This window comes from Lynx rufus, unplaced genomic scaffold, assembly GCF_022079265.1.
Source record: "Lynx rufus isolate CCGP_SWC_20201006 ecotype Redwood Valley unplaced genomic scaffold, mLynRuf1.p SCAF_9, whole genome shotgun sequence".
NCBI classification, from domain to species: domain Eukaryota; kingdom Metazoa; phylum Chordata; class Mammalia; order Carnivora; family Felidae; genus Lynx; species Lynx rufus.
This window is the reverse complement of record NW_025814897.1, coordinates 99254574-99266862: the sequence shown is the minus strand read 5'-3', so window position 1 is coordinate 99266862 and position 12289 is coordinate 99254574. Positions and strand designations below refer to the sequence as shown.

Below are 12289 nucleotides of genomic sequence, written 5' to 3'. Positions count from 1 at the left end.
TCCTTGGAGTCTACCCAGTATTTGCCAGTGGCACTCACGCCCCAAAGTGTCTCCTGGGATCGCCCCGTGGCTGGAAAATCACTCCTGATTGAGAACAACTGTTTTCAAGTATAAAACTTCAGGCCTGTTACTCTTTCAGATGAATTATGTCTAGAAATGCAGGTTGTTGAGCGATGCCTAGGTTATAAGAGAATTCTACCAACCCAGTTGGATCGAAATAGTGCCCATTTCTATCTGGTTTCTGCAGCACTCCCTGTGTTTCCTTTGTAAAGGCCATTAGTGATGGTCTAATTCAGGGCAATATTCTGATTTTGGAAATTCAGTTCCCTGGTGTGTCCTAGAAGGATGAAGGAAGAAGGTGGTGTTTCTGAGGAAACTAATGCCTCTGAGACCCCTCTGGAATTGGCAGTCCCCTACAACTTTGCTAGGGGCATGTCCCAAAGGACAATAAAAAGGAGACAAACAGCCCATTCTGGCATCCTTTTCAGGATCTCTCACTCCAAACAAGAAAGTCTGAGAGGCCTGGTAAAAATAAATATAGCTTAGCACTCCTGGCATAGGAGCAGTTCCTGACAGCCAAGACTTAACTCACTCTAGGGGGTGACCCAGGCAGGGACTATGCACGAAGTTCATTCGTTTCTACCCATTGATATTCCCAGTGACTCACAGCAGCCAGGGATGGCTCTGTGCACCAGAACCACACTGAACCATGGAGGAGGGGGACTTGGGATGCACACACAAAATTCAGTCTCTCGAGCCTGAGTCAGACAGGGACAGCCAGCCTCCCCCTTCCTCCTCAATCCCAGAAAAACAACATAAATCATGCCTTCTGGAAAGAAACCTATCCTTCGCATACAGATGTTTATAAATTCTTAATCCCCTGACATTGAAAGTATGGTGACTGCCTGTCCTGGATTTTTTGGGACAAATGTATTCATTATACCACATGTCCTTAGTTTTCCTGTGGAAAAAAAATATGGTCTCCAGAATCATAAGATCTTTCTCAACAGGTCGAAAAGCATATAAACAGCATATATTGAAACCCTGAGACAAACCAAGGTCGCATCACAAACATTGTGAGGGTGGGGAAATGTGTGCTGAAAATCAGGCTCTACTTTTCACCTTTTTTCTCCTTGGATTTTAGGCTGAGGTGCCATAGGTCATAAAGGTGGACTGTCTTTCCCAGCAGGAAGATCACAGAAACCTGACCTGACTCGACTGCCGCCTTCAGTCAGCACGAAGAACTACACACAGAGAAAATGCCTCAATATTAGTTACCATGGTGATGCTAGTTCAACCACATTTCATCTGTGTAAAAATTTCAGGCAGAACAGTATACAGAAGTACTGGCTAAAGGACTTAACACTTTACTTTTTGTTGTTGTTGCTGTTGCTGTTGCAAAGTTAACGTTAGCTTTGGTAAAGGATGATAATTGGAAGTGAAATCCTTTGAAAAATTGAAAACAAGCAAGGATGAAATGTCAAACTTATCCATTGGAGCAACCTCCTAATAGCCACTTTTGCACTATACCAAATTACTTTCCCCTCAGCTAACATTGGGCATTTGGGGCTTCCTGATTCTATTTACTAGTAAGAGGAAAGTGGTTTAATGAGATCGCAGAAGATCCAAAGCCGGGAAATGTTGACATATCAGTTTGGAGGGAAAATTGATATACAGGACCCCAAGGAAGATAGGGGCTTGGACAAAAGTAACAAGACGAGATTCAACCAAGAAACAAAACTAACCCATGTTATTAATCTGCTCTGGGGAGAGGATAGAGCCTGAAGCTAAGACAAGAGAGTTTATAACTTTCTATAATAACCCAAAAGTTAAATACAGCTGGAAAGCCCTACAGACAGAAGCCTGGAGGAGGCTGAGGTCTTTGTGAAAGTGCAACTACAAGTAAAGACTTACTTCCTTACCCCCTTCCTTCCTTGCCAGGATCAGAAAGTCAAAGAAGGTGAAGAGGCTAACACCGCTGATTTACAAAGACAGCGAGGAGGAACTATGTCTAGGCCAATTCTGGACATCTGAGCTGGGGCGACAGGACCCAGACAACCACCTCAGGAAATGAGTAAATGAAAAGGGGGAGTCGTGGAATTATTTAGCCCTAGCACAACGCTGCCTAGACCGGGGTGGGGGTGGAGCAAGAAGAAAATCTCAGAAAAGGAATTTTGACAGTGAGAATGCTAGTTAAGATACAGCACTCCAGGCCCCCTGATGTCCCTTGTTTGATGTTAATAAAGACCTAGAGGATTATGCATTAGCAAGCCTTGCGTATTCTGAGACATCAATAAAGTCTGGGCTTGGGGCTGGTAGGGGGGCAGGGGTCACGTCCAGGAGACTTGGGTCAGCCCGGGTGCTCCTCTCTGGCACAGAGTAGAGTGAGAGGGATCGAGAGTTGCCGCTGGGATAGTTTTTTTTTTTAAATTAGGGACATTTGAGCAGTAGTAATGGGGACACGGAGGGGGGCTCTCTCGAGGACTAGGAATGTGGGGGCGGCCTGAAGAGGAGCGAGGCCAGCGCAGGAGGCGCTAGCGGGTGGGGGCCCGGGGAATCTAGGGGGGGGCGGTGGAGCGGGTGGGGGGGGGGGACGGGGGCCGAGGGCGGGAAGGGGCCGGCCCGGCGCTGGGGGCGGGACCAGGCGCGGTGGCTGTGGCGGGGGCTGCGGCGCGGGGGGCGGGGCGGCCAGGCCCGGGACACCCCCTCCCGGTCCCCTGGCGGGGCGGCTTCGGCTCCGGCGGCACTGGAGGCAGCAGCGGCCGGAGGGCGACTTGCGGGGCGCGCCCGCCGCCGCGGACCGGGACGCTTTCCCTTCGGGACCCTGCGCCGACTCCCTCCTCCGCGCGGTCCCGCGGGAGCCGGCGGGACCCCCGGCCGGCAGGGAGCGCCGGCGGCGGCCGCGGCACCATGAGGCGGCCGTGGGGCGCGCTGCTGCTTGGCGCCCTGCTCTGCGCACACGGTAAGCGGCGCCGCGGAGCCCGCGCCGCCCGGCCCGCCGGGAAAGTTTGTCCGTGGGTCCGGCCGCTGCAGGACTCACCTCCCGAGAGCGGGGCGGCGCGCGGGCTGGGGCCTCAGACCCCGCGCCCTCACTCCACGCAGTAACCCTGAGCGTGCTTCCCGGGGAGGGAAGCAGGAGCTCCCCCAGCCCTTCCAGCGGGAGAGGGTCGGCCGTGGAGGAACTCCCCGGCTCGGATCTGGGCCGGGCTCAGGGAAGATCCGAGGCGCCCGCCGTCTTCCCTCGCCGCTGTTTGAAGAGCTGGGGGCTGCTTCCCTTTCAGGTTAAGACCTCTGGGTCCTTGGTGCGAATGAATGTGTGCGAAGAAAGGGAGGCGGGGAAGGATGGTTGCTAAACCATAAATTGTAAAAATCCCTCCTTGCAGGGGCCGGGGGTCTCGGGCGGATTGCGGAGCGGGGCTCCAGTGGAATGCTTAGGCTCTGGGGAGTCCTCTGTTCGGAGAACAGTTCCTCGGACTCCAGACCTTGCTCCCACCGAGGGTCTTCGGGTACTGCTTGCTCGCAGCATCTCCCCTTAGTGGTGTTTTGGGTTCCCTCTCCTGGCTGCGACCAATCAGCTTCCTGCCCTGGATCCTTCCCGGTGGGGGAGAGGGGGAGGAAACCGGGCTGGAAAAGGGGCAGAGGAGGGACACGGGGAAGAAACTGCTGGAAGGCTCCCGCAGGTCCGTCCTGGCCGGGGTAGTGGGGCGGGGGGGCGGGTATCACCGAACATCACAAGGCAGCCCCTGGGTCCGCGCGGCGACCCTCGGGGGAGCTGGACGGATAGCAGCAGAAGTGCTGCTTCATCTGCTCCTTATTAATAACTTGTTTGGTGCCCGTGCGCAACTGTTGTGTGTGATTAGGGCTCCACTGGAATCTGTTTCTCCGCAGCCTCCGAAGCACCATGGGTGTACCCCTTGATTTAGCAGCTGCCTCTAGTTTGTGCCCAAAGATCAAAGAACTTTGATCTTTGAACCCCAACCCTATTCAACCGGGGGGGGGGGCGGAATCCGAATCTTCTCAGTCTCGCAGCCCGGATGAGGGGGTGGGCTCGGATTGGAGGGGTCTCTAGACCCTGGCCTTGCTTGCACCGATTCTTTTCTTTAACGTACGGGAGCTCGTGTGGAAACAGTGCAGATTTCGGAACTTCCCTGGCATGGCGTGGAGATGCCTGGGCACTCGTTTTAAAGATTGGTTTACCTCCCAAATCCAAAACAGAGTTCTCGTGTCTGTTATTTAAACTACCCGTAGGTTTTAAACGACTTTTTCCATGCCCTCTCTAACGCCCACTGAGCTCTTTCTCTCCGCTCTCGGCTCTTCCTCTCCGCGTAGTAGCTTGGCGGAGCCACGTTCCTGCTCGCGCTGTGCTCTCCCCCTCCCGGGCTCTCTCCTAGAAGGTTATTTGTAGCCTCTTTGGCGTGTCGGGACAGCGGCCCTACTGGGGTAGGAATGTAGCTGCTCTTCCCACCACATGGGCCCCTTAAAGGGACAGCTATGCTTTTTGGGGGGTTTCCCCCTTCGGGCTGCGAGAGAAGGGGATGGAACTTTCCTCTCGGCCCCCTGGAGGAAGTTTTGAAAAAGATCAAGGGAAATGGCAAGGCACTGGGAAAAAAGAAAAAAAAAAAAAAAAAAAAGTCTAAAACGGATACCAACAAAACCAGAGAGGAGATTGTCGCCTTCTGCCCTAGGGAAAGGGGAGCTGGAAGGTTCTGGGCTGAGACTGGCCAAGAGGATTTTATTGCTCCAGAGCTGTCAAAACTGCATATGCTACATCTGCACTGACAATGGGGGTAGAAAATTGAGTGTATTTAATGCTTAACAGAAAAAGGCCGAGAGGGTACTTCATAACTCTTTTGGGTTCTTTTTAAGGACAAAAATTTAACAGAAACTTCTGAGCGCGGGAGACTTTCTGTGCACATGCACAAGGACACTCAGTGATATGAAGATCTAAACTTCCCCTAGGCTAACACTTAACCATCCTTGGAGGTGAAGGGGGGAGGTAGGAGAGAGAGGATAGATTCGTGGTTCATCAGTGAGACTCAGCAGTTGCTCAACCAGAAATATCACCAAGAGAGTCCCTAACACAATGTTTAGGGGCTCAGGGAGAAGACCGTGTTTTATAGTAGGTCAATGACCACAACTAGGAGTGGATTCAAGACACTAAGGTTTAAGGCGCTTATTTGGATGCTGCGAGTCCTGTGGGCTTTTCCTAGAGCTTATGTGTTTGGCCTGAGCTAAACAGGTTGGGGTTGACACTCCAACTTTATAGATTTTAGAAGGAAATTTGATTGCTGGTGATAGCCCTGGGTATCTTTCTCCTGACGGTTGAGGTGAGGCCTCAGGCAGTCTACCACCATTGGAAGACTGGAAACCATGTTTGCTATGGAGGTCTCTTCCACGTAAGCAAAAAACTGAAAATTCTGCCCAGGGGCTTAGGTAGATAGAAGACTCTTTCTGAGATTGAGTGCAAAGGAGGAGAGCTGAGACTGGTCTCCTTGCCATCTATCTGTTGTCCTGGTGCTTGGTTGACCTTGTCCCTCGTCTCATTGGACTTGTGAAAGATGCTTGGCTTGTCACTGATTTTGGATTTCCTCTTCTGTCCCCTGTTGAATATCGGATGACATCTTTGGGACTGGCACATGGTATTAAGAATGACAGGTGCAAGGGAACCAGTCTGGCTGTGTCTGATACAGAACACGTTGGGCATGTCCATCGTCTGGGCCAGCAAAGAACACAGAAGGTCACAGAGGACAGGGTATTTGATAGGTCTTTGCTGACTCTACTGATTGCTAATCTTGATCCCTAAGAAGAAGAAAAGTGGGAAGGATTGGCTATGTTGTTTCTTCTTGGAAGAGACGAGCAATACGAGGGGCTTCTTGAATAGGGAATTTTGGGAACTATGTGAAGAAAAAGACTTGTCTTTTTGAATGATTGGGCACAACTCATAATTGTGACACAGTTCCATGCCCTTGGTGACTAGGTCTGTTAGCCTATTCCAGCCACAATCTCTAACTTCCTTGATGAATCCTAGCCACAAGTTTTGGCCACAGTTGCCTAGGTGTGGGGCATCTGGGCCCCAGACTGTGTCTGGATTACCATCTCATCTTCAGCATCGGAAGCTCTTCTCCCCTTCTCAGTGTGGTGGGATTCAGTGACCCAGGAAAGACTTCCTGCTGATTAGTTGGCTGGCAGAGCCCAGGTTTAGCCCTATAAATAGCTCTGATGAATGTCTGTAGTTGCCACTCTCCATCCAGCCTAGAGCTGACAGGGTCAGGTTCTTTCTCTGAAATACACTCAGGAGCATCTCCTAAACTGGGTTCTGCACTCATTCATCTGTTCATTCATTCAGCAAACACACATTTCCCAAGCAGTATTCTTAATCACCACATATATAGTTCAGTGACAAAGAAGCACAGGCACCAGGCACACCTAGGTTTAAATCAGGGCTTCGACACTTCTTGGTGACCCTGTGCAAAACACTTAATCTCCCTGAACTTCAGGGTTCTTACCTGTAAATGGGGTGGGGGGGGGCAGAGCTGGAGTAGTAATAAATTTTCATGTGAGACTATTATAAAAATTAAATGAGATAATAGTGTATTCAAACCACTCAGCACAGACTGCTCTGTTCTACAGGCTTGGATAAAACGTTAGCTGTTTGTTAGCAAGTCTGCATAAGTAGATTAGAGATGGTTCTTCCATCTAGACTATGGGAGACAGGTAAATCATTACACTAACTACAGTGCCATGTGCTGAAATGGAATGAAGTTTAGCTCTTCATTTCAGCTGGTTTTTTGCTTTTCTCTTTTAAAGATCTTGCTCCTTCTTCCCACTACCCCCCCCCCTTGAAAACCTAATGAAACCTAAGCATAGTTCCCTCCTGTCCACACATCCAGAAAAGAGATCTGTTAAGCTATATCATGAGTCCAAGGAGCCCACTCCACCTTAGTTCTCCTGGGAGAGGTCCTAGGAGATGGGGTTTTCCTCTGGGAGCTTCCTTGTTAAAAGCTCTGTGGTCAGGGATGTGGCCAGGCACCTCACTCTAAGGTTGCCATGACCTGGGGCGAGAGGTGCTGGCTGAGGTCTCTTGTAGCTGGAACAGTTTAGAATTCCAAGCTCTCCCTCCCACTGGCCTGGGAAAGGAGTCAGGCCCCAGAGCTCATAAGGTAGTAATTGCCCCAATTTGGGGGCTGGGCTGTTGCAGAGCCGCCTTCCTTCATGACTACCGTCTTCAATCAGGAATCCTGTCAGTGTGCAGGGATAATTGATGTGGGTCTCAAGCCCATGAGTCGCCCCCAGCCCCCAGCTCCTCCACCCCAAAGTTTGACCCCTGTTGTCTCTTTGTTTCTTCCTTTTAAGTTGGTGCCAGTGATGTCATGTTTTTGGGGGCTGCGGAAAGTTGACCGTAACCAAGAGCAGCCGTTACGAAGAGCTGATTCACTGGCCTTCCTGGCAGTCGTTTGACTCCATTTTCTGCTCTGTATTTTTGATTTAGCAAGAAAGAAACATCTTCGGTGCCCTTGGGCACCTCTTACGCCCTTTTGAGCAGACTTCATTCTTTCACTGCACTTAGGCATTCCCATCGCTGAGTGGATGGACTGTAGGCGTCCCTCACACTCATTCCCTTGCGCATTTGGGTCGGAGTGAGGCAGGGAAAGGCCCCGCCTGAGACCCAGCTGGGGAAAGCCTCACTGGGATTTGCTGCAAGCCCTGACTTGGCCTACAGGAGTTCCCCCCCTCACCTCTGTGCGGAGCCAAGGATCTGAGCTCCGAGCAAAGCCGGAAACAAAAGACTGGGAGCAAACCTCCCATCTGGCTGGGAGGCAGCGACACAAAGGTGCTGCTGCATAATTTATCACCAGAGGTTTTTCTGGGGCCGGGAAGCTCCCGGGCTCTAGACAGAGCCTTTTTGGAGGAGAGGGACCCTTCCTCCCCCTGTCTTGGTGTCGTGTTGTGTCCTGTCGGGCAGGTAAGGAGTAGGATACTGGGAGAGACACCTGATTAGCACGTGAAATAAAGCTTGGAAATTGTGCCTCTCCAGGCTCAGCAGCTCCATTTCCTGCCAGGACTGCAGGGCAGGGGTGGAGAAAGCGTTCCAAATGTTCCCTTAGTTGGCCCCAGCCTTGGGAGCCCGACTGCCACCACCTTTTGGGAATGGATGAGGACAAGAGATAGTTTCTGTGTTGGGTCGACTAGAGCCTTCTGGAAACCAGATACAGATGCCAGGTTGTAATATCCATAAGCCTAGCAAATAAGAAAGGGGAGGTCCCTTTTCCTCTTTCCACTCCCCCTACCCTCCCACACACCAGGCCTTTTAAACAAGACATTTCAACCATAGGCTCAGAGAGGCAGTCAAAGTGAATGGTTCCAAAATGTATCTCCCCCAAATAAGAATTTGTGTTCTTCAGGGAATAATTGCTGGTAACCACAGTTTTACATGAAAAATCCAGTTTTACATCACAAACTGGGACATGTGGTCTAAATACTACAAAGGTACTTTGGGGGGTAGTTTAACATCTTAAAAGCTTTTGCTATATCCCTGGCACTGTGGTGTTGACCTCGTCTTATCACATTTACCCCTCACAGTGTCCTTATGAGGTAGGTCCTGATAGGTTCCTGTCTTACAGAAAGGAAACTAAGGCTCAGAGCAGTTTATATCAAACAGCTAGTGGGTAACTGACCCAGGATTTGAACCCAGAGCCTAAGCTGTTAAGCTTCTAACCCATACTGCCCCTTAGTATGGAATATTTTCTATCCAAGCTATTAAAAAAGATCTGGGTTGAGACTATCTATATTTCATCTCAGATTGACTTTTCTGTTTTCAGTCTTCATCTCCTCATGTAATCTTAATGCACAAAGAATTACTTTTCTGTGCTTTGATAGAGGGAGGCTTTAAAAAGCTCCCAGGAGGGGAGATGAGGTTTGTTGCCCCTGTGAAGCCATGTGTTCTTGTATGGGCCTTGTGTTTTGAGAGGTAGAGGAAAGCAACATGTTGAGCAGCCCCCTCACAGAGCACAGCCACATTTTGGATTTGTGAGATCTGTTGACTGAGCTGCTGGGCAGGGTAAGTAGACTTTTGAGGACCTGGATGGAAACAGCCTGGTGTCATAGCTACTTTACAGGGTTGAGAGAAAGGCGACATCTAGATGAAGATGACGGGATTACCAATGAAAACAACAACAGTAATAGCTGCTTACTGTGTACTTCATGTGTATTATTTCATTTAAATCTCCCAGGCACCAGCTACTATTGGTACTGTTACTACCCCCATGTTACAGTAGAGGAAGCCAGTCCATTTCTGAATTGCTCTGTGATTCAGGTTCTGCATGCTCTTTTCTATACTTGCCTCCTAGGAATCGGTTGATGATAAACGGGGCAAGGGTAGAGGATACCGTACGCCTCAAGCTCCTCCAGAGAAGCACAATAATAATGCAGGACTCTTGCCACAGTACTCTTGTCCACCTCTTCCCGTGGCCATTCACACCTCTAGCTTAACCTTTGGGGCTGGCCCTGTAGCTTGGCCCACAGTAGGGCTTTAAGACATCTCAAGCCCTGAAACAGCAGGGCTTAATCATGGGGTGGCTGGATGAGACAGTTCTGGGTGGGTCAAATTCTATCAGAGTAATAGCAAGAGGTATGGTTTACTGAGAGCTGAGTACGTGCCAGGCATTATGCTAAGTGCTTTTTATGAATTAACTAATTCTTATAACGTCCATGTGAGATGGGGGCTATTCTTATCCTGATTTTCCTGGTGAGAAAGGTATAAAGAGATTTGAATAATATGCCCCACGTCAGACTGCCAGGAACTAGCTTAGTTTTTGTTCCCATGCTCTTAACGCTATGTTCTCTGCCTCATAACTTTGGAGGCTGACCATTAAGAACTTCTTTTCCATCGTTAGGAGTGGCAAGAGAGGGCTGAACTTGATGGGACCAGTAATCATGTGTCTGACGCTACCCCTTACTGAGGCGCCCACTAGGAGAAGACTTCACTTGGTAGATTTTGAAACTAGATGAGGTTGGCTGGCCTCTAGGGATTTAGGGGCAGAACTAAGTAGAATCCTAACATGTCAGTATCACTGCTTGACAATACAACCAGTGAAAGGAACTCTTGTTGGAGAAGGGAGTGAACTTGACCTGGATAGGACTAGGATGCCACCTTAAAAAGAAGATTCCTATTTTCTTCAGTAAAGATTAGGTAGAAAATAACTATTTTATTTTTGGTATTCTGGGCCTCTCTTTTCTTTTGACTCCAATCTCTCACAAGAATCTAGCTGAACATGTCATTCATTCATTCTACAAATTTGTATTGATCAACTACTACATACCAAGCATTGAACTATGCTTGGTGAATACGAACACAAAACTCCATATTATACAGTTCCAACTGCCAGGAGACTGAAGAGCACCTGGTCCGTTAAGCAAACAATGATGCCACAGTGAGCTAAACGCTACCAAAAGAGGAGGCACAAAGGGCCTCTGGAGCACAGACCAGGGGCTTTCAATTCATCTGGGGCCGCATGGGTCCAGGTGGGGCGGCATCAGGAAAGGGTTCACTTCCTGGCCTCCTTCTACCAACCATTTACCTTCTTTGGTGTTGGTTCTGATGTTTTCTGCATAAGCCCTGCCCTTTGAAACAGGGGCTGTTTTATAGGCACCCAGAGTTCTCCCAGTTCCAGGTATCTCGTGGATGAGGTGAGATTTCCAAGTGGCCCCTTGCTGTGACTCCTTTTAGTGATGCCATTTTTGTCTTGCTACATGGGCATCCCTTTCAGTTAGAGACACTGACCACTGCCCAAGGAGCTGAAATCAGTGGATTGGTCCCTTGATTGGCCTGGATGTGTAGTTCAGGGTCATTTCAAATAACTTATCTTCATTAAATAAGGTTTATATCCTCACCATTGCCACCAGTGGACAGGAGAAGAGAGGAGAGCTTTGGTGTGTTACAAGAAGAACCCTTCTCTGCTATGAATGATGGTTCTTCCCCTTCTGTTGTAATCTCTCCCCCACTGGTAACTGTCCTATCCCAGCACTCACAGGACACTCCTTCGGCCTTCTCGTGTCTGGTTCAACTTGAAAAAGCTGCTCTGTAGCTGTCTATAGTCACTCGACACTTTGGGCCTCTAAGTGACAGGTGTGGTCCCCCTTCAGTTGAGTGTTCTATGGGATGGTGGAGAGCTGTGCCTCTCTAACCTTAGTATGCATCGGTGTCATCTGGGAAGCTTGTTGAAAGTCTGGATTCTGAGGTCCCATTAAAAGAATACTGGTCTAAGGGTAAGAATGGGGCCGCCATCCTGGCTGTCCTACTTACCCCATGACCTTGGCCAAAGCAGATGACCTCACCTCTTAAGTGGGGCCTGCAGTAACTACTTAGGGTTATTGTAATGATTAAGGGTGAATGCAAGTGAGTATGCAAAAGCAGCTTGCAAACTCTACAGAATAACTGCAAAATATAATTCTTTGTGGTCAGAAGCTCTGTTCCTTTCTGGACCAGCACCATACTGAGGCACTGGTTCAAAGGGCTAGGGCTCCAGACTGTCCCTGTTTCACCACTTCACCTTAGGGCAAGAGACATTGGTCTTTAGCCGGAGCAGTAACCAGAAGGAAACGTCACTGCTTTGAGATCCATAAACTCACTGTATATTTGCTAATCGAGATTGTGTGAAGGGGAGGGATCCGGATGCCCCAGTGTTATGAATTCCCCTTTTTGACCTCAGGGTTTTGGAAATTCTCATAATAGCGATACCACTTATTGGGAGGCAGGGTAATGAAGTGATTAAGAGCAGAGGCCCTGGGATCAATCTGCCTGGGTGTGAATGCTGGCATCAACCCATAGTACCGGTGTGACCTAATGGCAGACTTCTCTGTGTCACCTCCCAGGGTCGTTGAGAGCATTCAATGATGTAGCATATGAAAAGCAGTTGGAAAAGTATTTGAAGAGCACCTCGTAAATACATACTCAGTAAATGATGCTTGTACTATTATGAAGCTTTTGTCATGTACAAGTCCTGTGCTAACAAGCAGTTTACGTGGATTCCCATTTTATGGATGAGGAAACTAAGGCTCAGAGACCTTAAGCAACTTACTCAAAGTTGTAGAGTTGACGGTAGAAAACAGGATTTGAACTCTAGTCTCTCTGACTCCAGAATCTGTGCTCTTTACTACAATGATACACTGTACCTGATATACCAAATGGATGCTTCCCTTCTTTCCTTCACAAGAAAACAATGAGTAATTGGTAAGGTGACTGAGGCAAGGGAGGTGAGGTGTCATAATTGGCTTTTGGTTCACCTCCCAG

The 12289-nt window shown here is 49.2% G+C and overlaps 1 protein-coding gene across 1 annotated transcript in view; it reads left to right on the top strand.

The window, feature by feature from the left end:
* Positions 1-9580: 9580 nt before the first annotated feature.
* LRP4 (LDL receptor related protein 4) overlaps positions 9581-12289 on the top strand; it is a 40652-nt gene continuing 37943 nt past the window's right edge. Inside the window, exon 1 of the mRNA XM_047071058.1 lies at positions 9581-9599. Coding sequence (XP_046927014.1) covers positions 9581-9599 — 19 coding nt within the window. The remainder of the gene's footprint in view (positions 9600-12289) is intronic.